This window comes from Furipterus horrens, unplaced genomic scaffold (assembly GCF_987537825.1).
Source record: "Furipterus horrens unplaced genomic scaffold, mFurHor1.1.pri manual_scaffold_3, whole genome shotgun sequence".
Lineage (NCBI taxonomy): Eukaryota > Metazoa > Chordata > Mammalia > Chiroptera > Furipteridae > Furipterus > Furipterus horrens.
In genome coordinates, this window is record NW_028327173.1 from 192836891 (window position 1) to 192860611 (window position 23721).

At 37.8% G+C, this 23721-nt stretch overlaps 1 protein-coding gene across 1 annotated transcript in view; it reads right to left on the bottom strand.

Annotated features, from left to right (window-relative positions):
• Window positions 1–22580, bottom strand: part of SNW1 (SNW domain containing 1) — a 34682-nt gene extending 12102 nt beyond the window's left edge. The window contains exons 1-9 of the mRNA XM_090271244.1: window positions 22503–22580; window positions 16760–16913; window positions 12190–12351; window positions 4714–4809; window positions 4516–4622; window positions 3495–3599; window positions 2378–2447; window positions 1658–1723; window positions 85–201 (exon numbers count right to left, since the gene is read on the bottom strand). Of these exons, the coding sequence (XP_090127370.1) occupies window positions 85–201; window positions 1658–1723; window positions 2378–2447; window positions 3495–3599; window positions 4516–4622; window positions 4714–4809; window positions 12190–12351; window positions 16760–16913; window positions 22503–22516 (891 nt within the window). The 5' untranslated portion in view covers window positions 22517–22580. The remainder of the gene's footprint in view (window positions 1–84; window positions 202–1657; window positions 1724–2377; window positions 2448–3494; window positions 3600–4515; window positions 4623–4713; window positions 4810–12189; window positions 12352–16759; window positions 16914–22502) is intronic.
• Window positions 22581–23721: the final 1141 nt, after the last annotated feature.

The window sequence follows — 23721 nt, forward strand, 5'->3', positions numbered from 1 at the left end:
ACTAAAATAACCCTATCTTGGGTAACCAAGAATGTATCTACAAATTATCAAGAACATTAAACAATTAAATTATAACAGACCAACCTTCCGATCAGCAATGTAGAGGGCTTCAGCCAGTTTGGCAAAATTTTCATTGATGTGCACTGTCTGCAGTCCTCTTCCATCAGCGGCCAGACGTTTGTCTAATGGAATTGTATAACCCTGGTGTGGGAAGCAGACAAGAGAAAACAGTCACAAAAGAGCAACAACAAAGTCTTTAAAATTAGATTAAAAAATGTCCATTCTGAGAACCATTTAGTTGAAGTTCTTTTCCTTACATCCTTCCTCACAATCACGCAACAGCAGCAGCTAACACTGTGTGCTTCATGTGGAGGATTGTTAGGGCTCTTCACATATTATGGTTTCATTTAACCTTCACATAACTCTATAAAGCTGGTAACATTACTGTTTCTATTTCACTGATAAAGATACTAAAATAGAGAGGTTGTGTAATGTCCCTAAGGACATATAGTTAAACAAGTGGATGGCTAGGATTTAAACTGAGTATGACTTTAGAGCTCACGTTCTGAGAAAATATTCTCATGTAAATAATTATGAATTGTAATAATAGGAAACCACTATCAAAGAGCTAAATACTTGTTCCTCAAGTAAATACCAGTTATACAAAAGTGGAACAAATCACTAAAACAGTAGTATCTATAGGTAGTATAATCTGCAGTACTGTTTTAATGTGTTGTCAGATTCTTGGATCCTTATAAGTTTTAGTAAATGGAAAAAAGATAGTTTGCTAGACAACTGAGATTCTTTGTTCTGATATTTTACATCCTATTTCAATAACTCAAGGAATATGCTTGAACATTCATGTAACTTTCAGGCTTAGCTTTGTTTTTCCAGATTTCTGACTAGACTCCCAAATATTGCCTTCTAGCCCAAGGTGTTTATTTCCAATACAAGGAAGTGTTACAGAATCAGCTCAAAATACTACAGTTATCTACATATTATTAATCACCCCAATTAAACCACCCAACAATTTTTTTGTTTCAGGATAAGTATATAACTTCCTTTAGGAAATAATTTATATGTAATCCATGGGTTAAAGTAGCCTTGACCCATCCAAAAATAGTGTCATGAAATAAGTAAATGATTAGGAAGTTTATTCCACGTCATTTTATAGACTTCTGGAAGCTTTGGCAGTTAGTACAATAGATATATAGGATTTAAATAGCTTACACATGTAATGTTATAAGTAGAAACAAATAATTTAAAAAATTGAAGCACTGAATATATCTAAGCATTCACTGTTTGTTATATAATCATTTAAATTGATTTTTTTTTCAAAAGTGATTTTAGATATAAATTTGAGTTTTATAAAAAGTACCATCTTTCATTGATGTGTTATTTTATTCTACCTATTCCTTCTCTATGTTCTTCTGATGTCTACAATTCACTAAAAGAATCTATGGTATTCATGTGCCTGGCATACTGACATTTCTATTACATTAAAAAAAAAAGAAAGGTCACATAAGTTGGGTGTTCCTTTTCAAAAATATTCAGCTAAGTGAGATACTGAGGTTTCACCTAAAGTTACCCAGGCTGAAGCTCCTTCCTGGGTGTTTTCCAGTAGGTTCTAATACTGATTTTATAACATCTTAATTACCTTTGCATTCTTCCAGTTTGAAATACAAGGCGGAATCTTCCACTCTTGTTGTTCCTTCACAGTCATCTGAGTTGAGAAAAGAGTAGAAGAAAAGACATTTTTAGATTTATAGTCTAGCTAAAAACTCAGGTGTATTCTTTTTCTTCAAAGGCAGATATATGGACAAATTTCGTCAAATTCCATTTGTTTGGTAGCACTACATGCTATTCCCCTATATCATGGAGTCTAGTAATAACTTGAATATAAAAAATAATGTATAAATTCATTGACAATTATAAATGCTGGTTAGTATTTTTCCATATTTAAAGTGACATGACTTCTTTCAGATGAATACGTGTTCTTTAGTTGGGTAATAAAACATACTAAAAAAGGCCACTCAGATTATCAATCAGAAGCCTAATGATCCCAGGTTCTCCTTCCTATAACTATAAAATCCTTCATGTCAAAGAGCAGACCTTGTTCTTTCCATTAAAAGCAGGGGCTAATAATAAAACTAATAGCTAACATTTTACATACATTTTCATAAGCACTCTGGAACTACACATTATAGTCTTGATTGGGTCCCTATTTGGTCTTGAAAAACAAATTAAGAAAAGAAAACAACATGTAAAGGTGGTGAAATGTACTTGTATGGGCATTTAGACTTTATCCTATGGAAAGTTATTTATAGAATTAGCAACTGTGAGTACAAAATAAGATTTTACAAATAGCAAAGATTACCTTGCGGCTAGGAGAATGCATGACAGGTGCAGGAGGAGAAGGTGGTCCCCGGGGAATTTTCTTATTAATCCTGAAAGCACAAACCAAAGCACAACCAGAGAGTGAGGTATTTTTTTCCCTTTTAGTTAGTTAAGTCTCAAGCCTCCCCTCCTCATTTTTTTATTGATTAAAGCTTCAAATACATACAAAAACAGTGTATAACAAATGCCCAACTTATCATACACCAATTACTCAGCTTCAACAATTATTAAAACACGGCCAACCTTGTCACCATCACTATCTCCACAATACTGTTACCATTTCATAGAGTAATATACTGCTTTCCTATTAAAAAACATCTTTATTAAAGTACAACTGACATGTAACTAACTATACACTTATTTACAGTGTACAAGTTGATTCAGTTTCAACACAAGTATATACCTGTGAAACCATCAACATTGTCAAAATAGTGAACAGACCCATCACTTCCAAAAGTTTCTGTGTGCCCCCCATTTTTTTTTGAAGATTTTTGATGGGTGGGACAGGGGAGAGGAATGGGGGGTAAATGAGATAACTGTAATAGAGCAACAATAAAAAAAAAATTTTTGTTTATTTACTTTTAGAGAGGGAGGAAAGGAAGGAGAAAGAGAGGGAGAGAAACATTGATTGATCAGTTGCTCCCTGGGGTACAGGCCCCAACCAGGGACTGAACCCACAACCCAGGCATGCATCCTCATCAGGAATTGAACTGGTGACCTTTGGCTTTGTGGTACGATGCCCAACTAACTGAGCCACACTGGTCAGGGCTCTGCATGCCCTCTTGTTCTCATCTCCTGTCCTCTCCTCCATCTTCACAGGCAACGACTGATCTATTTCCTGTCATAACAGACTAGTTTGCATTATCTAGGGTTTTATATAAATATAATTCTTTTTGTCTGGCCTTTCACTCAGCATAATTATTTGAGATGCATCTATGCTATTGTGTGTATTAAAATTTTATTCCTTTTTATTGCTCAATAGTATTCCATGTATAGAACTTAGAATTTATTTATCCATTTACCTGTTAATGGACATTTTTTCCCTTTGACACCTTTTTTAAGAACAGTGGTTCGTTCTCATGAAACCACCTACTTACTTGAACCTTGGAGGCTCCATTGGATCTTTCTGCATTTCCACCATTCGAATAACCCTCTGTTTTGCTCCAGAGTTAAAAGCCACTCCTTGCTGAGATGGTGTGTATCTGAAGAACACAGATGAAACTAAAGGTATAACTAGATCAAGCTTTCAATAGGTAGTTTTCTTCTATTACAATCCTAAGGTACACTGCATTGTCAATTCTTTCACAAAGTATTATCAGAAAACTGCAGAGCAGATAGAAAAAGACGTAAGACAACTAGCAGCAACTATGAGTTACAAGCAAAATGTAAACTAAAGTTACATTAGTTTGCAAGTAATCCATCTCTGTCTATTTTCCACCATGGTTGGCACAGTGCTCAATTTCACAAATAAGAGGTCTAGAAAACAGTACCTATTTTGTAAGTCTGCATTTGAGGAAAAAAATGATCCGTAATATTCTCAACAGGCAACTTACAGTATGGAGCTTTCGACTAATTATAGGTTGTAAAACAGAGAAAGAATAATGGGAGCAGTCCTACCAGCTCTTAATTTTCCCTTAGTATCTATTTGAAGATTTAGTTGAGTGAAATCCCTCAAAATTTAAAAGTATTATAAGGATGTTTATTAAACAAATGATATTAATATTAACGTTACTGACATTACATATTATCAAATTACCATTATATTATATAATAGTATTACATTATATAACATTACCAACATATTATTTATATTCTATAAATATTATATAAATACATAATACCATACCTATTATATATAAATGGAAAACTATAAATAGTAATTGCGTTTTGGATCATATACTCTTAAGTAACTATTAATTTCTAAAAATAAAAAATATTTTAAAAAGTGGTATCTTAAATTTTTTTCTTTCAATTGTCTGCACAGAGTCAGCAGGCTTCAAGTCATTATTTAAAAACTGCGTTTACAATTGTGACTAAGTAGGACAGTGAAAGAAGACCAGGATCCCCAATCCCAATCAAGTCTGATGTGAAGCTAAGACTTCCAGACTTGGTTCATACCTGATATACTGAGCAGGAGCCAGTTTATCAGCTGCTCGAACTGGCATGGCCGCAGCAACCTTCTGTGACACGGATTTTTCTAAGGCCACCCTTGTCTTTTCTGTGATCTGAAATATAAAACACCACATGAGTACTTTGGAAGTTAATAAAGATGTAAAAAGGCACCTAAAATAAATCTATGTAGCAATTCCCAGTTACCTCTTTAATAGCTTCTTCATCAGGTCTTTGCAGGTCTGGATCATCTGCATTCATGACTTCCTTGGGAACCAGGTCAGTGTACTTGCTATAAATGACCTAAAATATTCAAATATAAGCAGATTTAAGAAAAGCAGAGAATGAAAAAAAGCAACCTTATTAAGTCATTTCAGAAGTCAACATGTCCTCTCAGAAAACTTATAAACTTATGACAAATATGTTGTCTTCTAGATTTTAAAACCAAAGAAACGTAAAATATACACACAAATTGATGCCCTGGCTATGTAAGTTAATAATTTTCCTTTGACCTCATGCATTTTAATTATTTGAGATGCAAATAAATTGTGCCAAAACAAAATCTTTAGCATTAGTGATCCCTATATTTGAGGTTCACTAGGACTTGAAATTAATGATGACCTAAATTGCCTATAGCACTATTATTTTGGATTACAAGCTCATCAGAATTTAAGTCAGGTTACCAAATAACTTTCACATTCACTGGGCCTGGAAAATTTCATTGACCTCACCCTACTTAGAATGTTTGTTTTTTTCTGGCATTAACTCTATTCATAGACTAAGAAAAGGAACATGTGTCATTGTCAAAAATCTCAGAACACATTTGTCCATGAAAAAAAAAATTCTATATATACAACTTGTTTTATACTCATTATCCAAATTCAGGACTGCTGTCTGATTTCTGCTAGACTCAGCATGGTTTCTATCGGGTTGACACTGATGTGGTAGGCCCCTGACAAAAAATAAAATAGCACTTACTTTCATGCCCATCTATACTCCTTAAATTCTTTCATAAAAACTTACATGACAGATTTTACCGAAAAAAAAAAGAGGTTCTGGAAATTTAAGAAATACTCAGCCTTCTACATTTTTCTGCATGAGTCAGGAATTCTTGACACACACAGAAAGGACAGCTTATGAATATAAAAGAAGACCAAATCTCTGGGCACTTGAGATCTTCCAAATTTTTCTGCAAAAAGCCCCATTTACTACTGTAAGTCAAAGTCTTATATCAATAATTGCATTCTCTCCTAACAGTCCTTAAAATCGCTAAAGGAAATGCATGCTATTCTTAATTTCTTCCTCTAACCCAGAGCAAAAAACACTTCATGACCCATATACAACCTGTCCTGGCTTTGCCTACAGCTCCAACCTCGTCCTTTACCTCTCACTCCCTCATGCATTATGTGCTTCAGTCACATGGGCTCTTCCGTTTTTTGAACACAATATGCTTTCCCCCCAATTCTGGGCCTTTATAAAGCGTTCCCAGTTCTTCAAGTGAGTTCTCAATCTCTGGGTCTCAGTTCAAAGGTCATGCACATATTGGTTTAGGCATCCCCTGGCCACACTCACTAAAGCAGCAACCCCTCCACACCCAGTCGTTCAGTGTCACCACACTCTGCTGTCTTCAAAGCACTGCTCACAGTATAAAATTATTTATCTCTTTTACTATTGATCTGTGTCCCTTAGTAAAGTAATAATAATAAAAGCTAACATTTATTAAGCGCTTATTTTGTGCCTCTGTTCTTTTACTTTATACATATTAGCTAATTTAACTTTCATATCAACCCTATGAGGCATGTACAATGATTATACCTACACTGCAAACGAGGAAACTCTTATTCACAAAGTATCTCCAGTGCCTGTAACAATGTCTGGTCCACAGGGGGCATTCAGTCAATATTTTTTCGTACAAATGAACAAACACTATGAATTTTAGAGCTGTTCTATCCCACACTGAAGGCGAATATATTTTAGGCCCTGTAGAACATTCTATATAAGCTGTTAATTCCCAGACAAAAACTATCTCATGGCAATGGACTGAAATCTCTAGCTTGTTTCTCTCAGGCATTAGACAAGGGATCAGGTAAAAAGAGCAGATGATGTACCATATAACATGTACTATATGTGAGCTAGTGCCACCATCCTGAGTGCCCATTTTGGAAGTGACCCTAAAGCTCACTCTAGTTGAGAAGAGTGAGGCTTGATGCATGAAGACCATGCAGCTAGTAACTGACCTCAAAAGTCTCATTTTTCTTCAGGATGGAAAAATCTACATGACAGAATTTAAAGTTATACAACTCACTAAAAAATAATACCAAGGCTATGAAGAGTTAATTACTTTTACACAGCAATGATTACAGGAAGAGATTCTAAGTAAATGGCTCCCTGGTAGTCATATATGCTCAACATAAAGTTTCAATACTAATTTAGCATACAAGAGCCATTTGCTGCTTCTTATTTGGGTATTCCAAAGTTAATAACCCTTTAAATGAGCATCAGTAAGATTCTAGCAGCTCGCAAAGCTAAGTGAAGGACGTCTGAAGAGCAAGATTCCTCCATGGTAATTAACTATAAAACCCCCAATTTTTATTGCCAGAGAACCAGATGTGCTGAAGAAATTCAGTATATCCCAGGAGCCTAAGGGGTTCTGAAAAATACAAAAAATTCCTGAAGAAATTAGGAGTACAAATGAGTTTTGTGAAAAGATAAACCAATAACTCATCTGTGAAACAGTTTTTTTTTTATTACTAAAAATTGGCAAAGAACTGGATTGACTAAAAGGAGAAGCCTATAAACATATTTACCATTTTAGACGTAGAAAGAGAACGTTATCTTTAGGTTTAGATAGTTTGTGAAATCACACGAACAAGATAATAAATAATAACATACAAGATCATCTTGGGGTTAAAGTTGTTGGATTTGGGGAGGTAGGAGAGGTTGAAGGCATTCTTTCAGGTCGTATCATGGAACATTTCCCATGGAACTATTTCAGGAGGGAAAACATAAATACCAAGGCTTTTTATTTTAAGATTTATCACTCAAGTCACAATTGAAAAAAATCTTGGTAGCCCTACCAAGATTTACTTCAAGAAATTTTTTCCCTCCCAATTTTGTATTACCAGGAAGTCTTGCACAAGGTACTTACCTTTACATGTAGAGAGATCAATGGCCTTAGCCTAGCCCTAGAATGTTATCCCCTAGACCCCTGCCTTGCTCTTCAGCTCTCATACCTAGGGTTAGCATTCTCCATTCTTGCTCTTTCACTATTAATATTTCATTGAGAACTCCCTGGTTTCTGAAGAATACCAATCCCTCTGATATAAATCAGAAATCTCTGTACTATACTGCAAATTCAATAATCCAACAAACTATTTTCATCCTGTGTAAAGAGCGCTGCATATCAGCTTCCTGAATAAGATTTTTAAAAACTCATTTTGTAGAATTAGTAGCCAATTCCTTCCTCTAAATTAGGAAAACCAGTGGTTTTAAAACAGGGTATTGCTGCCACCTCCAACTCCCCTCCCCAGGTCTTTGTAAATATGAGAGGTATTTCTGGTTAAGTCAATAGGGATGGCATTTAAAAGGTAGTGCCAATTATGTTAAACGTTATACAATGCTCAAAGAGTCCCAAACAATCAAGAGGTGTCCCACCCTCCAAATGCCAATGCACAGTGTGTGATCAGTTAATGTTGAATTATTAAATCAATGAAAAACTCCATGTGTTAATTCATCCAATTAAAAAAATAAAGGAATTTAAATTTGTAAAAGGAATTTAAATGTATATTCCCAGGTATAAAGACCTGCAAGGAAATATGTCCACCAGAAATAACGTTAGAACAGTCCTGGTAGTCACTCTGCTCAGCATCTTTCTTCTTACATGCACTGAATGTTCTATTCATCTTTTTAAAGAATCTTTATTGTGCTTTTTTGTAGTTGTTGTTTTTAGAGCAGTTTTGGGTTCAGAGCAAAATTAAAAGGTAGAACTTTCCTCCCTCCTCTCTCTACACATGTATAGATTCCCTCATTAGGGTTAGGATTATTATGAACCTGAGAGGAATAACTCTATAAACTACTAGTTTGGGGTTCATTTCTGGTGCCTGCATTATGGACAAACATGTAAGGCTTCCTTTGTAAGGAACAATTCTTCAGAGACTGAAATCTAAAACAGTTCAGTTTTAACATTTCTACCCTACTTTCAATACAAAATAATCACCAATATATATGGTTCTCAGAGAATAAAAAACTTCCAGACATTCTCTGGAAATCAGATAAAATTCGTGGTTGCCAATCTTGAAATATAATGCAAAATGGGTTAAAACTGTACTTCATTCAAAATTACACAACCTATCAATGCCAAATTATTGTCCTAAAATGCTTTTTCCTAACAGGTGAGAGGGGAAAGGCAGCGCATATCAATAAAGTGATTATTCCAAAGACGGAGAGATGCACCAGAACAAAGGCAGCTGGAGTCGAGTGAAGGCCTCCATCACACAGGGTCGATTGCCAGTATGTGTCCTGCATAGGCAGGGATCTGTTTTTCCTTTTGCAGGAGTGGACTAGGCTTCCTTACTGGCTTCAGAAGTGGTTTTCTATTAATTCAATGAAAACTGCTACCATTCCTCCAACAAACTCTGGTGAATGCCTGTGTGTCAAATTGTCAGGTGCTAAATTAGGTGGCTAAAAGGAAAATATAAAGATATAATCTCTGACTTCTAAGAGCTTATAGCCAATGGCATAGGCCACTAGTTAATGAATAATTACAACAAAAGGTGATGACTGCTATGATAAGAGTAAATATAGGGAAAAGAGAGGAAGGATTCTCAAACTAGCCAGGGAAGATCAGTGTGGGTACCCTGGGATAGCGAAGAGCGAGCCGCGATTTGAAAGCAATAGGAATTTAGTCGGACAGAGCATAGGCGAAGGGCTGTCCTCAGCCCAGGACTTTACCCAGGGGAAGTTCCCAAGGTAAGAGAGAATGTGCCATATTAGAACTAGAAGTAGTTCTTCACGGTATTCATAGGGAATGCCTGCCAGTTATTCTTCTTTAACAACTGCCTATAATGGTGATTATTTTGTATTGAAAATAAACAGAATGGCTAAAACTGGACTTTACTTTTGGATTTCACTTTTCTGATCATGGAAGTTGAAGCTGGAGTAGAAAGATAAACAAGGGTTCAAGTATGCCGCAAAGAGCTTGGCTGGTTCTTGTCCTAAAGGCCATGGAAAGATTTCAAGTGTGCAAGATTTCAAGGAGAGAAGGATAAACAGATAAACATGAATGTAGTTTTCTCAGGTAGGCGAGACAAATACCAAGGAGATGGGTTCAGATTCTGCTGCAGTAAAGCAACCAAGAAATGACAGGGATCTGAACTAAGTAGCAGAGAGGGGAATACACTTGAGACGTGTTAAGAAAGTAAGATAGACAGGGTGACTAAACAGATGAGGGTCTGAGGAAAACACAAAAATGGAATGATTGTTAAGCAAAGGCTTTCTAGAGAACACACTGGCATATGTGACACACTTGAAATCTGAGTATCCTTTGACCTAATAAGTCCAATTTATTTTATACAAATATTCATGTGCAAAAAGGTGTTTGTATATGGATCTCAAATAACATACTGTTTGCAAAACTAAAAGAGAAAACCACCAATGCTTAAAAAAAATGAGGGCACAAGTGCACCATCAAATTCTATATAAATGTTTTAAAAAATGAAGTAGACCTAGAGATACTAACAAAGATCTTCAAAACATACTATGTTAAAAAAAGCAAGTCTATGGAAGTTATGGGTATTTAAATCTTACTTATCTGAAAACAGGTATATATGTTTGTGTGCATGGGTGTATTTGTAAAGTAGGAAAACATACACATATATATCTAAATCCATAACAAAGGTCTGGAAAGATACATATCACTGCATAAAAGTGGCTACTTCTGGGAAGTAGGAGAAGTAGGCAGAATTATATATACTTATATAGTATTGGTACCTTTTACCATAAGAACATATTCTTGTATTAAAGGGAAAAAAGGACTCCCTGGCTTTTAGTATAGTCAATTAGGAAGGTATCACTGTCAATCACTGAGCTGGAGAATAAGAAAGGTAGATTAAGTGAAAAATTATGCCTTTAGTTTTGGATTTGAGATAGTACTTGGGGAAATCTACATAGATCTGCTCCTACAAGGGCCTAGAGCCCAGGAGAGAAAACTAGGCTGCAGGTACAGATTTGACAGTCATCAGAACAAGAGTGATATTTCAGCCAAGGGAATGAATTCGATTAGTCAAAAAGAATGCATTGTGAGAAAAAAGTCTTAGAGACCTTCATCAGAGATTTATCTCAGCAGACTGGTTGAGGTGAACCCCTATCACAGTGAAGAAGTAGCGAGAGCAGAAAACAACTCTTCCAAGAAGCTTGAAGGAAAGTGAGGAGAATTAGGTGGAAATTTGGCAGTAGCTAGAGGGAGCCTTGAGGTAGTCAGAGAAAAACTTTTCTTTCAAAAGAGGAGAAAAGCAAGCATAGTCAAATGTTAACAGGAAGGAGCCAGCAGAATAGAGGTGAAAGGCATAACCTTTAAGAATAAAGAAAAAGTGGTTATAAAGGGAAGGGGAAGGGGAAGGGATGAGATCCAGAAAACACTAAAATACATGTGGCAAGATTAGGTTTAGGTAGGAGAGGAGATTTTCTTAGAGATGAAAGGAGAAATCAAGACAAAAAGAGAAGTCCAGGATAAAGAAAGATAACAATTTTCTTAGTCTTGACATGCAAACAGATGGAGAGTCACCTTATTCAGCTGAGAAGGGATAGGTAGGGGTAGGAGTTAAAACTTGGAGAAACACCACAGGAGCCCAGTTGAAGCCTCAGATATAAACTGCATGACTGCATAACTGTTTTCCCCCAAAACTCATCAGCCATGACTAGGAACAAAGGATAGGTTGTCATCAGTGTTATTTTAGAAGAAGAAATGAAACCATGAAACCAGGAAAGAGCGCGATCCAGGTACTGAAGGCTCTTAAATATTCTCCCCAACATCTTCAACTCTAAATAGATCTTTTACATCTATTTGGAGCATTTATTTACAAGAAAAGAAACCTAACTAGGTCTTCTTGAAAACAGTTTCTTGGTTCTAAGTATAGCTGGTCTGTGATGAGATCATTTTAAGTACATTTTATTTTTGGTCTTTGGATTACTTTATAAGCAGGGCCATCTTAAATCTGGATACCAAGTACCAGTTTTATACTTAATCAAGGAAAAAAGAAGTTTGTGTAATTACTATAGCCAAATGAACTATTAAAATAATTAAGAATCTATGTAAGTATTTTCTAAGTATATGAGGGAAGATACTATAGACAAAATTACATATGGATTTATATTTTAAAAACTTTGCTAGCATTTAAAAAAGGTTAGTACTATAAAATAATTGTTTTAAAAATGTAAAGTCAGTAAAAACCCCAAGCATATATAAGCTATCAGCGTGGGAAATTTCAAAGGAAAAAGTCATTGCTGTTCTGAAGTCATAATGTAATTTTCATATTGTGATGAAGTCCTATCTTGAGTTAGCCTAAGTAAATTTCACTCCTGCCTTTAACATAAACTAAATGAACAGACATTGATTATTTCAACACAGTTAAAAACATTCTTCACAAAATAATTATCAATGGGGAAAAAAATCATTGAGAGGGTTACCTTATCTTTTGACTGTCCTTGTCGAGCAATTGCATCATATTTAATTTTTCCTTCAGCATCCACCTGAATGGCCAGTGCATTTGACATCTTTTTCTTTCTTCCCATATCCAGTGGATACTGGGCCACATGGATCTCTGGAAAAGCACCTCCATCTCCAAAATCCTATGTATTAAAAAGAAATAAAAAATATAATGGTGATCTGAGATTCAAGACATATTCATTCATTCAACAAATGATGACAAAGCTTTTATTATACAAGAAGCTAAAGACATAGCAATAAATAAAAGAGTTCTTTGATCTTGTGGAGTGTATATTGTACTGGGCAAAGATATAAAAAGCATAATCTTTGGCTTGTGATAAATGCCTTGAAAGTAATAAAAAGACTGGGAAAAGGGGCTACTTTTGATACTGTGGCTGGGATCGTCTTTGTGAAGAGGTAAGGTGAACTAAAGCCTGAATGATGAGAAATCAGTCATGGGGAGACCTGAGGGAAGCACTTCTAGGCAGATCAAATAGCAAGTGTGAAGGCCCTGCTGCAGAATAAGCTTAGCATGTTCTAGGACATGGGAGTCCAGTGGGGCTGTAGTTTACTGAGGACAGAGGGGTAGACACATAGGTGACAGGGCTGTATGGATAGACAAACACCAAATCAAGGAAGGGCTTCTAGACCACAGGCAAGGAATCTGGCTTTCATATACATGGCAGGAGAAAACTAAGCAAAAAGTTTAAGATAAGGAAACGATTTTTAGTTTTAGCATAAATAATTTGCTTAGTGAGGAATAGGTCAGCTACAGTTAGGGCAGAAATGTAAAGATTATTTTCTTGGAACTGATTTTAATAACATGATATTAGTATTCAATAGTCCATGAGAAGCTAACAACAGGACAGAAAAAAGCAGAAGTAAGTATATCACATATTTAATGGTGATTATATAAACAATTATTTAGGAAAAATAAGACTTCTAAAGTAGAACAAGTAAAGCAGTCTGTCAATGAAGTTTAATATACAAAAAAGGTGGATCATCCAATGAACACAAAAATTAATTTTGTTAAAATAATATTTGCTTAGTACCTTATTATAATTTACAAAATATAATTCACCCTTACATTATCTCATTTAATTCTTGTAATTCTGAAATACCTCATATTTTCATATGGAAAAAATTCAGGTTTAGAAAAGTTAAGGGATTTTCTCAATGTCTCATAGCTAGCATATGCAGGACTTGAACTCAGCTCTTTTGACTCCAAAAAAAGCTCTATTTCCTATTAAATTGAAATACATTTCAGCTCTGGCTAGTATGGCTCAGTGGATTGAGCGCTGGCCTATGAACCAAAGGGTCACTGGTTCGATTCCCAGTCAGGGCACATGCCTGGGTAGCAGGCCAGGTCCCCTGCTGGGGGCATCTGAGAGGCAACCACACATTGATGTTTCTCTCCCTCCCTTCCACTCTAAAAATAAATAAAAATCTTAAAAAGAAAAAACAAAACAAAAAAAAACACCACAGAATAAGTAGTCTTAAAAAAAAAATTTCTTATAGCTCAACAAAAAAAAAGGCAAATCAATACTACTAAGAAATGATAGGAAAATGTATTAAAATGAATCATTTAGAGAGAGTTTGATGAAAATAACCACTTTTATAAGACTTGCCCTTCAAGAGGTATTTTGTTAGATCATAGATATATGATTTCCTAGGTAAAATATGCTTAAATGCGGAAAAAAGGTTTGGCATTTTTAAAAGCAAACAATAAAGCTTAGAGAGACATTTTCTTATAAATTAGGCAGGAACAGTTAAAGCAATTCCAAGAAAGGTGCTATCTATACCCAGGCCATCAATCTGTCACATGCTCAGATTTGCTGGAGTCCTTCAGCTATGATAAGCACTTCAAAACTGTAGATGTGGCATTTTGTGGTCATTAAGCTTGCCAGAAAATTATAGCTTTTACTTTGAAACCTAGAACAAAATGCTTTCTTCTGCAGAACAGTCACTCCCCTCAAGAAGCATTCATGGTATTTCAAGATCAGCTGGCTGTTTTGGGATGATTTTTAAATAAACTGTTCTCTTCCACCAGGATATACGAAACCTTTGATAGTCAAGTTAAGATTTTAAAAAGCAAACAGTACCTGAATGTCATAATGCTGAAATGGAAGAAAGGATGAGATTTCTGCTTCATGTAAAGTAATGCCTGTCACCTGCAATCTCTGAGGCCAAATGAAGAATATCTATAATCACTCAAGAGACACTCAAGTCCTCTATTACATATGCCAATCACTACCTTTTTACCCTAGAATAGTCTCCTTGATGATCTTTTATTTTGCCCTGATTCTCACAAATTACACTATCAGCAAAAACAAAAACCCTCTAATAATTGTTATAAGACTGGCCTTTACACTCTAGAATTAGTAAGGACCAGGGGATAGCTAAGGAAATAAAAACAAGGAATATCTTAGAAGAAGACATGATCTAGTTGAATGTTCATCTTCTAAACTCTATAGAGTTCTGGTAGGTAGGGGAAATGACAAACATGGGACAGGCTGAGAACATAGATGGCTTCTTCAAGGGTGCCAAGCAACAAGTTTCAATCCAATGAATACTTAGTTCATTCACTATGATCACCACTTGGAGGCATATGAAAAAAAGCTAAGGGCATGAGCCCTTCACACTTATAAAAACCATAACCATGACAGAATACAACAAAGTAATAAAATAAAAAAAACTGGGTGCAGAAATAAATAGTATAGGCATTTAAAGATTTTTAATAGGGCAGTTATTCCTTGGGATATGGAAGAAGAAAATTTGCAGGAGTCAGAATGAGTTTTGGGAGAAGAAAAAGGCTTGATGATACAGAAGAGGTCTTGCGGAAGCAAAATGAATTAAATATCAAATGTTTGCTTTTCTCCCTAGATGGAAAAAAAAGGCAAGGGGTAAATATGCGAAAATGTGCTCTGGAATTAAAGGAAGGACTATGTACTAAACTGATGTACAGGATCCTGAGTAATCGAGAGGATAGGCACTGCTAAGGCAGTTTGTTATTTGGGAACAAGCTAAAGATATAAAAAGATCACTCCAGATTCTTTCCTTCCCCTTCATGCTTCCAAATCAACCATCAAATTCTATCTCTTACACCTCTTCAAAATTTATCTAACATGTCCATGGCTGCTGTGGCTCAGTGAACTGAGCGTCGGCCTACGAGCCAAGTGTCGCTGGTTCAATTCCCAGGCAGGGCACATGACTAGGTTGCACGTCAGGTCCCCAGTTGGGGGCGTGAGTGAGAGGCAACCACACAGTGATGTTTCTCTCCCTCTCTCCTTTCCCCTCTCTCTTAAAAAAAAAAAAAAAAAAAAAAAAAAAAAAATATATATATATATATATATATATATATATATATATCATGTGTGTCGGCAGCCGTCCGTCTCGAGAGACGATGGTGTAGCTTCTTAAGAGTCTATCTGCACCGCCGAGAATGGTTGTGCAGTCTGACTCGGGAGTGACAGGGTATCTGTCTCCTCCCGTGTTGAATCGACATCTTGCGATGATGCTGGAGTGTCCTCTCCAGTGAAGCTGAAGCTACAGAGCCTGGGCAGGGTGATATGGAGGGTCTGCTGTTGCCCCTGCAGCAGACCCCCCCTCTCTTCGCAGCTGAAGGGTCCAAGGGAAAGACGGAGTCAATACAGCTTGGCTTCAGGTGCGCCGCAGGAGTTGCCGGTGTTGACTACAACGTCAAACCGCCTTAGGGACTCCGGCTCCGGATTTTCTGTCGGGGTTTACTCCCTTAGCCTTTCCCCTGAAGAGGTATGCTGCAAGGCAGCGGAGGTTTTTTGGAGTCAGAGTTTTCCTTCTCTGATGTGCCCTGACTGGAAGATCGAACCAGCGACACTTAGCTCGCAGGCCGACGCTCAATCCACTGAGCCAAACCAGCCAGGGTTTTATATATATATAAAACACATATATATTAAGCATCTATTCACATTCTCAAAATGAAGACAAGAAAACATGAATAGGGGTTAGGATTTGCCTGGGGTCACACAACAGTAAGTAACACAGTGTGATGCAAAACCAGTTTGTTTTTTTTCAGCTCCCAGTCAGTGCTCCTCCCACTCTACCCAATGGAAAGATTCAGAAAAGGAATGCTGCTGGAGTTGTACTCAGAGGAATGCTGTTACCTCAGGGTTATGTGGTATTATGCCTGTAGGAAGGAGGAGGGAGGGAAAAGTACCCAAACATGAAATTATTCTTTCATTTTTTGTCTTACCCATTATTTTCCATATGCTATAATCCCTCAATTTATGAAAGGTATATTAGTTTCTTTTGTACATGTTTAATAGTTTGGCATAAGAAGAGATATAAACCAGTACAATTCTCCAGTGATCACAAAGCAGTGATAAGAATAAACAGGATGAAAAAGATTAATCTTCTGAGAGAAGTAAATGTATGTCTCGAGAGCTCACAACCAGAATTTCTATCCTATTGACACCCACGTGTGGAGATTCTAGGGTTTAAATTTATTTTACAAAGGCACTATACAAAATTTCAGCACAACTGAATAAATCCAAACTGAAGATCCATATTTACCTCTAATAACCGAGGTATCCAGCCTTTCCGGTACCCGTACGGGGGAGGTTCTCTTCGGGAGGAGACCAGTGAGGTCTGTCGAGATCTCTGAGATCTTGCCTTTTCTTCAGCCTCAAGCTGGTCTTGAGATAGCTGAGTAGGTGCAGGTAAAAAGCTATAAACAAAGATAAAAGCCAGACTTTTAAAAAACTCTTTACAATTAATTTGATCATTGCAATTTGGCCACCAAAGACTGTTTTCCTATAGGCTTTTTCCTTTGAGCAAAAGCGCAAACTTTTCCATGATCTATGGCAGAATTCATTATCAGTCATTTTGTAATGCTGGGAAAGAAATAAGTTCTTAGAGACATACAGTCAAAACATTTGACTAGAATGCAGGCAAAATGGTGCCCAGAAACAAAAATTAACACATTATTTCATATACAGGACAAACTATTGAGTTTTTTATGCTTCTGCTTTTCTTTCCGGGTAACAAGCAAGTAAACATTCTCAATTACTGGGAGGCCAACTGTCTAGTAGTATATGCTTTTCTTAGTGTCTTTCCTATTCTCACACTCCTAATTTTTAACTATTTTACTCTTGTGCTTCTTACTTTTAACTATTGTAGTGTCAACATAAAAGAACAAGGATTAGAACTGAATCTAACAGGAGGTTGATAAGAGACAGAAACAGAAGTTGCGTATTTAAGTGTGCTTCCCCAAGGGTATCTGGTTTAGAATGCAATTTAAAACTTAAAAGGTCAGCCTTAGCCCGCATGGCTCAGTAAGTCAGGCGTCATTCCCGCAAAGTGAAAGATCGCTGGTTTGATTCCGGTTGGGGCACATGCCTAGGCTGTGGGTTTGTCCCTGTTGGGACATGTACATGAGGCAACTGACTGATGTTTCTCTCCTTTTCTCCCTCCTTTTCCCTCTCTCTAAAAATAAATAAATAACATTTAAAAATTAAATAAATAAAACTTAAGAGGTGAAAGATTTAAAGCCTGAAGATGTAATTTGTCATTCTTTATTTAAAAAAACCGAATTTCTACTAAAACCATTATTTTCAACCTTTTCATCTCATGGCACACATAAACTAATTACTAAAATTATGCAGCATACTAAAAAATGTATGAAATTTTTTGCCGATTTGACAAAAAAAAAAAAAAAAGGTATAATTTTGATTCATTCACACTAGGCAACTACTGTTGAGTTGGCTGTTGTCATTTTTTAATTTGACAGTCTAAGGGAAAAAGAGGTCAGGTATTGCATGTTTTAAAAATTCTTGCAGCACACCAGTTGAAAACTGCTGTACTAAACCAGTCCTGACACCTTTCAAGGATATTATTATAGCGCTGCTCTGAAGTACCACAAAAGGATTGCAGTAGATAATATGTTTAATGGAAAAGTTAAAGTTATTTTGTAATTCTGGCTAGTAAGCATATTTGAATAGGCGGCAGAGCTTATTTATTCAAAAATATTTATTGATCACTTTAGCGCAGGCACTGTGATAGGTAGGTGATGAACTGTAAACTGACAAATACAGCTTAAAGTCTTGCAGAGGAGACAATCAAATAATCACACAATCTATAATTACAAATTATGTTAAGTGACGACGGAAAAGTTCAGCGTGCTATGACAACATATACCAGAGGGATCTAACCTAGCGGGGAGGGAGCATGTCAGGTAATGTGATGGCTAAAAGCTCAGAGTTCAAAGCCTATCTATGCCACTGACTTGACCTGGATAAGCTACTCACCCCTCTGAACCTGTTTGCTCATCAGTAATGGCAGATCAAAAGACTACCTACATCATAGTGTTGTTATAAATATTAAATGAGAAAAATCCATTCAACCTGTGTCCCAGAAATATTTGGTTATTTGGAGCTGTTCTGATTCCCCCGGTTTGAGTTAGCTGCCCCCATCCATACTCCCACAAGACCCCATGTACCACTGCTATAACAGCACCTTACTGTATTGTAATTATCTCTTCATTTACCATTCCCCCCATCCCCCTCTTACTAGACTGTAAGCAACTTGAGTACAGGAATCAAGCCTTCTGCTTCTTTCATCCCTGGCACTGTCTAGTTCACAGCACAGACTACTTAAATGCTAACCTTTCACACTCACCATCTTATGCCACTATAGCCTTTTTGTCTTTCCATATGTCATCTTAGGATCTTTACATTTGCTATTATTCCTTCTGCTATAAACAGCTGAACATTATAGTGCTTTTATAGAAAACCTTCCCAGATCTTTGAGTGCTTGCTTCTTGGCATTCACATCTCTGCTCAGTTACACCCCGCAAGCTGTTTTATGAGGACCTTGTCCAAAATTCCACCTCACATCTTTATTTTATTCCTAATACTAACTACCTAATTGAATTACTGATTTATTTACTCATATATAGTCTATCCCTCCGAGAATGTAAGTTCTGTGAGGATCCGTGAGGACAAGGAGTGGGCCTGATTCAATACTGTAAAACCTTCCCTTGCAACAGTGCCTGGTACATGGAAGACTTTCAACGAACAATGGAATGCATGAATAATTGGAGGCCAAAGAATAAATAACCATAGTTATTCTCAGTAAACCATATATACCCAGTACATAGGATGGAGACAGACAGTTACAAAGCCAAATATTTACTATGTTTGATTTCTCTTTACCTTCTATTGGAAGAACTAGTCACTAAAATGATCAAAACGTAGGCAGTCTGCCAAAGCAGAGTTTGGACAATCTAGTAAACAGGTAAACTGGTATGTATTAAGGTCATAACATATTCTAGCCTTTCAGAGGGCCTTAACTTTGTTGTTCCCTATAAAGGATGACATTCTCACAAAGCAGCACACTCCTGGTGCGGGAAGAGGAAAGGGGAGGAGAGATGGATGCATATGCTAGCAGAAAGTCTATTCAGCGGTTCACAGCTGGGAGTAAAATATCTACAATGTTCACATTTGACAGTGTCTGGAGACATTTTGTCAGGATTTGGGGGCTGGGAGTGGAGAAGGGGCGGGGGGGGGGGTCACTGGCATCTAATGGGTAGAGGCCAAAGATTCTGCTAAACATCTCACTATGTGCACAGGACAGCTCCATAAAATAATGAATTATCCTGTCCAAACTTTGATAGTGCCACTGTTGAGACTTCTTAATGCACCTCCGCCCCTTCACTAAAAAAGCATATTATATGCAAAGTGATATTATTGAATATATAACCCCCCCAAAACCAGAATTGTCTTCTGGAGGGCAGGCCCGTTGTAGTACATGCTTCCCCCGCTGGATGAGTGTTCTAGGAACCTATTTGTATCAGTGCATCAGCTGGCCATTACTGGGAAAGGCTACGTTCATTTGGCTTCGGTGAATTTTTTTGAAGGCTCTTTCAATGCACTTGCCCATTTCATGATGAGTGATTTATGAGTGGACCTCCCCACACCACTCAAGAGTGTTCAGCAGTTTTTAACTAAAAACAGCATAACACTGTGTCCCACTTTGTATTCGATCACCTAGAGAGACTCAGATGAAAAAAGTCCTCAAAGGTGTTAGGGATAAAGAAGCAAGCCAGTGACTCTCAAACCAGGAGATAATTAACAGATGAATCATGGTAAAGGGGTGAAGAAATGACATTCTGTAGCTCCTCACACATATCTCTGGGATCAAAAGAAGGAAGATTGTTGTCACCAAACACAGAGAAATGGGAAGATGTAGCTAAATAACTTTGCGAATGAGTTGAAGATAGACCTATAACTAGATTACCCTTAGTTAATCACACCCTGAGTTAAGTAGTTAATTGCATTAGATTGTGAACCCGGATTAACCAGTAATGGAGAAACATCGAGAAGGAGAGGGGAGGAAGGGGAGCTAATCGTGTTAGTATAAAACCAGTTTTCTTTGTCTACTTCGCCCCGTACATTCTCCTGGCTGAGGGTGTGCCCGACTCTGCAGACTCATGAATAAAGGCCTCGCTTTGCTGCTCAAGTCCTGTGTCCTGGTTTTTATTGTGAGGATTTCTCACAAAAGGAAACATTTTGCCGATGTGGAAGAGGTGAAACAAACAGCAGAAACATTAAAAGGCATCAAAATTGATGAGTTAAAAAACTGTCCTGAGCAGTGGAAAAAAAGTCTGGATAGGTGCATTACATCAAATGGAGAGTACTTTGAAGGTGATTTAAGTTTAAACATGTAAGAATAAAAACACAATTATTATAAATAAATTCTAGGTTTTCTTTGGGTTCCCCGCTGGTAGACTTGAATTTAGTCATGGAAACCAATATCACTTTAAATGTTTAGTTAGGAACAATCACTGGCAACAAGACTGTAACACATCAGTAGGTTAGGTCCCTGCTATTAATCCCTAGTAGATTTTGGAAATAACACTTCACCTTGGAACTTGAGATCATCTCTACAAATCAATCAGCTAGAATGAAGTCTACAAAATCAGAAAGCTATGTAGTTCCCCAGATAAGCTATATAAAGACTGCAGTCTGCCACTGCAATTTTGAGCACACAATACCCACATCATCTCTGGTATTTTTCCTGTCTGTTCTTCTCAGATTTCACCTTTCCCACAAAACCTTTCGTCATGACTCCACTGGTCTTTGTCAGTCCTTCCCACCCAGCAGGCACTCAATCAAATGTTTGATGCCCACGACATTTACTAAAGGAAAACTGTCCAGTCCGTTCAGCTCATTCCATCTAATTCTTTTTGTACTTAAGGTCAATACTACACAAGTAAACATTCTGGATTCTTTGTTTCATATCCGTATGCCTCATTCACCATCTATCCTGCAGCTAAAGACTGCAGATTTCCTTCTGTATACACACAAGCCCTAGGATGGAGCAAGGCACCAAAAATTAATTCCCCAAACAATTCTCTGATCCAAACACTTTCAGGATTCTTAACTGTCATCGGCTAGGAAATACGTGTGTGAGAATGAAGTGTGTTTGGGGAGCTCAAGCGGATGTCCTAAAATGATTCCTTTCTTTACAACACCGCTTTGACACTCAACTTTCCCTACTGGCTTCGTCTGGAAAGTTTTTCCACTTAGATGGGGCAGCAAGGTTGCGGACTAGTTAAGGAGTTACATAACTCCTTGGAATCTCTCACTTAAGCATCTGTTTCTTAAAGGCAGGGACCACTTTACATGCGGTTACCAAGGCAACCAGGAACAGCAAAAATCTCAAGTGGTTCTGTCTACGGAAGAAATTCTAAGGTCCAAAGTTAAAGTGCGGAGCAGTAGCGCGAATGAGTAGACAGCGGCCACTGCTGTGGCTAATTTAAAATCTCTTTTCAGTGCCATTCCTCCAACCGGCCCTCCTGCCCCCCGCCCGCAGGAAGCCTTGTTTTGGGACAGAGACCACAGAGATCTCAGCTGACAAAGTCGTTAAGCCAAGGCAGTTGCCTCCCGCCCGCTTCTTTCCATACCCCCGTCGCGGCCACCTGATCCGCGATCCCCAGGGTGTTCTCCACCCCGCCCCCAAAACGCTTAAGCGACAAGCAAGTGCGACCCTCTGCAGCTAAGGTCATAGAACTATTCACCACACCGCTGCTTTCGGCCCTAGATGGGGGCAAACTCAACCCGGGAAGCCACTGAAAGACCCCAGCTTCGGCGAGGCCTAGTCGCCCCGGTGGCCAGCGGGAGGGCCCAGCCATGGTCTCGGCCCACATCACTTTGTGCCAGGGGCCTGGTCGTCGCCCAGAGAGTGTGGACAAAGAAATGAAAAAAGTGGGTACTTCCAGACCCTTCCGTACCGAGCACCCGAATTCACAACCCACCTGGTGAGCGCCATCTTCTTCCGCTTGCTTTCAGCGCGGGTGGGTCTTTCCCGGACAAGTCAGGAAAAGGAAGGAGCGAGCCCTACGCAGGCGCGTCAGGGCCTGTTGGGATTTGTAGTTCTTTGAATACGACCGCAATTCAGTTCCATCCAACCAGAATAAGCTTGGATGAGCGATTCCGATCAGAAAAGCAAATGAATCCCTCCTCCGCTGTAAAATGACAGGGCGTCAACGAAGCAGAGCGGCCTTTTAAGCTGCTTTATTCTATTTCCTACTCAGTCTTATTTCCCTTTTAGGGGTCCTAAATATAAGAGCCTTCCTGAGACAGCAACTTTGACTAAAAGGCTGAAGAATTTTAAAACAACAGAAAATCGTGTGACTGGTGGAGAGTTCCTAGACACTGAAAACATTCACATTCAAATTTTTCTTTAAATACTATCCCTTACCACCAGACCCCACCCCCCAAACATTCTTCTGGGGAAGTATTGTGTGATCCTTAGTAAGTTACCTTTAGAACTATGAATCTGAGAAGACACCAGCTAAAAAGAGCCTCCAGTGGGTAACTGTGCTCAAATTAAACAAACAGCCGTTCCTACACAGGGTCCCCTAAGAAAACTGAACTTCATTGAGATACCTGCACTGAACTGCCTGCCTGCACTGTTTCTGCTGACTGAGCCAGCTCTTACTAAGGAGTTCCTAAAATCCTATTTCAACAAAAATAACTAAGGCTTTCCCTAACCCAATCAGAGCTGTGCAGCTCTGACCAACTACAGGGGCTCTATTATGACCAATTAGGAGAGTGCCTTTGGGACCAATCAAATTGTGACGATTTAGAGTCCTCATTTGCATGAGGACAGACCAATGAGGGACCAGGGGTGGGGCCTTCTGTTCATATAAGCCAGCTCTGCACGACTCCTGAGATTGTGCAAAGCAGGCCTGCCAAGGAATAGTGTGGTATTCTTTAGTGGGTCCCTCATACCTGTGTTGTATCACAATTGAGCTCATTTGCACTGAGTAGTTTCTTTCTTCCCTGCACCGTCAAGTTAGGGATTCCTCCTGGTGTTGAATCAATGCCAACAACCATTGGTTGACATAATAGTTGTGTATTATTCATGTATGTTTTTATGTATGAATGTATGTGTTTTAGATAGTTTTACATAAATTATGGATTAAACATTACCTTTGATGAAATGATAGGATAAATAGCCTCTGCTTCAAA